The 4,186-nt window shown below is 36.6% G+C and overlaps 1 protein-coding gene across 1 annotated transcript; it reads right to left on the bottom strand.

The window, feature by feature from the left end:
• Window positions 1-1,784: 1,784 nt before the first annotated feature.
• LOC117624141 (ubiquinol oxidase, mitochondrial-like) lies at window positions 1,785-3,956 on the bottom strand. Its single transcript, XM_034355283.1, has 4 exons — window positions 3,491-3,956; window positions 3,272-3,400; window positions 2,246-2,734; window positions 1,785-1,967 (listed from the first exon to the last, which is right to left on the bottom strand). Exons 1-4 carry the CDS (start codon window positions 3,851-3,853, stop codon window positions 1,908-1,910), a joined length of 1,041 nt encoding a protein of 346 aa, XP_034211174.1. The 5' UTR covers window positions 3,854-3,956; the 3' UTR covers window positions 1,785-1,907.
• Between the last annotated feature and the right edge of the window lie 230 nt (window positions 3,957-4,186).

The raw sequence follows: 4,186 nt of genomic DNA on the forward strand, positions 1-4,186 counted from the left end.
TGGGAAATTTGAATTTGAGTGTAAAGGAGCAAATTCGTTGTCAGCTCACAAGATGGATTATATGGTTGTACAAGATTTATAATGGTATAAGTAAAACAACTCGGATTGGATTATATCTAATTCTAGTAAGCCCTAAATGTAATAGGATTTTGAATTCCACGTATAGATGATGATATCTATACAGATGGATCGTACTAGGTTATGTAATAATATATTTTTTTGGGTTTTTTGTTTTTTGAGAACCCAAAGAAATTACAACGTACGAGAATGCTTATACCAATTCTTCATCAAATATAAAGAAATTTGCCTTATCCTGTAATTATACGTCAGCTTGTAAAATGTTTGGTTTCACTCGCATATTTTATGTTCTTTACCTCTGTCGTGGGCGTCAACGACAAACGTGTTTTGGTTTAGCTTGCACTTTAATTTCACTTCAATGTTCGTATATAGCCAAACCAAATCCGATTATTCTGCGATTGCTGACGTGATGAGGTGCAGCTATATATTATTTTGTATTAAAAAATTCAAAGGGCGGGAAAAGAAAATAAAAATAGACGATCTGAATTAATGAAATATTATGCAAACTGGACCTACAAAGGTGTTTTTGAAATAAGCTTATTTGAGGGATTTTTTTAACATAAGCTATATATATAATATGTTGTAATCAATAAATTCAAGTATTCTCAATATGCCAGAAGCTATACATGAATGATGATATGAATGTTTTGGCGAAATTTATGTGTTTCTCTAAAGCTATACATGAATGATAATATGAATGTTCTCTATGAATTTGATGTAATTGTACGGACCCAAGGCTTGTGCTTAAATAGAGTGGGAACATGTATCAGATAAGGACAAACTCAATTAGACAAAAAAATTATATGATATTTGAATTTAAAAATAATTCAAATAAATAATTAATTAATTAACTAATTGGGTTTAATTTAAATCACAGAGCCCAAGATGTGTACTGAAAACTGATGGATTATTGAAAAAAAATGTACGTACCTATTTAATATGAGTATTAAACGTGAAAAATGCTAAATTTTTTATATGGGTAATAACTCTAGCAAAGTAAAAAAATCAAAGGATACAATAGAGACTCGAGTTATGGCCTAATAGGCAATGGATGCTCTAAACTACTCTTATCGACGATACTATTTATTAAAAAAATTATAATTAAAAAAAAAACCAAGTATAGCCGGGCGGCTATACTATTTATAAATAAAAAAGTCTTTTTATCACAAAAAGTCCCTGACAGTTGCGTAACTATCAGATTGCATCCTTAAAGTTTTTTTGTATCACTCATACACCCTAATGTTAATATAGGTGCTCTTAAAACTGTTAAAGCCAGGGATATAATCGTCAAATCAATCCAAAATTATAATATAGCCGTACAAGAAAGTATAGCCGCTCGGCTATACTATTTGTAAGGTAAAAGAAGTGCGGCCAGTATAGCCGCGCGGCTATACTGTTAAAAAAAAAAAACAAACAAACAATTTCCGTAGTAAAGCAGCGCGACAATACTCTGGTATACTATTTTTTAAAAAAGAAATACCGTAATATAGCCGGGGCTGCTATACTGTTAAAAAGAAAAAAGAAATAGTATAGCCTACGGTAAGATCGTGATGTCGTCTTGGTTAGCTTACCATTGAAGGCCTCACCCTGGTAAACCATCAGAAATACACATACAAAACCACACAACCTTTTTCAATATCAATACTTGGATTATATAAGCTATCAAATTCAATCCAATGTCATACTGTTTTACCCTCTCTCTCCTCTCTCCCATATCTAATTGAAATCACATCTATATCCATATAGATCATAGCCTTCATCCATCATATACAAGACAGGTCATATCAGAAAGACATAACACTTCTAACTATTGGCATACAAGATGACTTTCAGTGATAATCAAAGGGAGCCGGTGCCTCTCTCAATTCCTTACCCTGAAATTGAATATCCTGCAAACAAAAAGACAGACAGATTCCGGAAATCCAGAATTAATATGACGAAAGATGAGATAATTTGGAGAACATGTGAACATGGTTGGCTTGTTGTACGAAAACAGGCTAAAAACATACATACACAGGTGCTCATTATAGGCTTCACAAAATGAAACATAAGGATTACTAGAATCTTGAAAGCTTCCACAGAAAACAGAGCTCAATACATCTAAACAAGTAACAAAATTGTAAAACCAATGACAGGCATGAAAATGGAAAAGGTGTTTAATACTCACAGATGCATAATGGTTGACATCTCGATGATGAGCTTCATCGGCACGAATCACAGTAATAACATCCCTTAGCGTAGCATCTTTAGGAAGCCTCCAGTAGTCGATTGCGATTGCAGGAGCTTGTACATTTTCAATCTTTCCACTATTGATATCCTTCAAATACTCTGTATAAGAGTGTATAGCCTCCTCCTCCAGATACCCAACAATCCTATGCGCCAGTTTGGGAGAAAGCAAATAAAGAACAAAGAAGGCATTGAAGAACACTCCCTGCACAACAAGAACCAGTAGCCTCTCGTACCACATGGGCTGTACAAGTTCCACCATTGTCATGAGGTGCATCCTCTCATTCTCTGCCTCTTCAAGTAGAGCCTTGACCCAACCACCGCTCTGCTGGAACTTGCGGAGAGACCTTAAGTGCAGTAGCATTCCTCCCACAATGCCAGGGACAGCTGCCACAGTTTCCAGCATCATTGCACGACACCCATACCGTCTCTGAAACATATATTTTCGCTAGTTCAGAACTGGAGATCATTGGAAATAACAGCTAAAAGAAAGGCCTCGACCATGAAAAAACAGTAACTTCGAAAGCTTGTACACAGATAACATTTCCTGACAAAGAAGAGACAAACTTGACATGCATTACAATTACAAGTGGTTCAATTTTTGGACTTGAACCACTGTCCTCTGTGACCAAAACACAGAGGAAAAAAACAATAACATACCTAATGTTTGCTTCTTATAAAATGCTTCTATAATCATCCTTCTAGCAACCATGTCATGTATGATAAATAGTGAGTATAAAACATCATAAATCGCCGGTAAATCGAGACTAGGATTGGCATCAAAATAAAATTATCTGCAAGAACAAATGCAGCAAGCAAGCTAAACTTATTTTCAGCAAAATGAGACAGCTGATAAAATCGATTACCAAAAAAACAAAAAAACAAAACAAAGAATAATATATGTCATCTTGCACATAACATGAAAAAGAATTAAAGAAAAAAAGAAGAAGGGAGAAGGTAACAAAACCTTAAAGAAAATATCAGTTGGCATCCGAAGAACCTTGACGGTCCTATACGCAAATCTGTCCATAAACGTCTTCGGCACATGGTGCTTGCTCAGATCGATCGATAAGTCCGGTTTATAAGTATCCCATGGCTACATCCATTAAACAAAATTCAAGATCTGCTCATTCATATATAAAATACAAAATTAAAGAAAATGTGATTTCTGAGTAGTCCTCCTGACCATGAAGCAATTCCAAGTCCACTCGCTCACGTCCTCCCTTGTGATCTTCGGCCTATAAATCCCCCAGTAATCCGAAACTACTACCCTATCACTTCCTTTCTTCGCATCGTTGGAGACTGAGCTCTTGCTCTCCCTCCGCTCCTCCACCGTTTTAGGAGACTGCGGCAATGTGCTCATCATCCTCGTCCAGTAAAAGCCGCCCGAAACGTCACCCTTCAGGGAATGCAGAAACTCGGCGCCGTCCAATGGCCTGAGGGCCACCGCCGTGGAAATGTAGCTGTTACAGTTCTGGCCACCGCGCAGACCGCCCACAACTGGCCTCACCGCGATCCTGTTCATCTTCTCCGGTCCAAGAGAGATCATTAACTTTGGAGGTTTTGGAAATGAACGGTTGCTTAGTAAGTTTTGTGTGATTTTGGGTCTTCATGGACAAGCGGTTGGGAGGGCAGAGGAATAGGATGTTGCTGGAAGGGATTTTGATCGTCTGTTTCGAGGGAACATCAAACCATTTTAGACCGTTGTTGCTTGGGGCTCAACTATTATGGAAGAAATTTATTTATTTCTGTGGGTGCTTACAATTCTTCACCTTTTTCGTAGACAATTCAAAAAAATTCTAATGTGATTTTGCATTTACCTTTGATTACTCATTTGTTATAATTGACCAACCAAAAAAAAAAAAACAGGTGATTATACTCT

Source organism: Prunus dulcis, chromosome 1 (genome assembly GCF_902201215.1).
Source record: "Prunus dulcis chromosome 1, ALMONDv2, whole genome shotgun sequence".
Classification (NCBI taxonomy): Eukaryota; Viridiplantae; Streptophyta; class Magnoliopsida; order Rosales; family Rosaceae; genus Prunus; species Prunus dulcis.

Excerpts from the sequence above, each read along its gene's own strand:
- LOC117624141 (XM_034355283.1), bottom strand. The coding sequence starts at position 3,853 with ATGATCTCTCTTGGACCGGAGAAGATGAACAGGATCGCGGTGAGGCCA. Across the intron at positions 2,735-3,271 it reads CAACTGATATTTTCTTTAAG|AGACGGTATGGGTGTCGTGC; the intron begins GTTTTGTTACCT and ends TATATGTTTCAG. Across the intron at positions 1,968-2,245 it reads ATGTCAACCATTATGCATCT|GATATTCAATTTCAGGGTAA; the intron begins GTGAGTATTAAA and ends TTTTGTTTGCAG.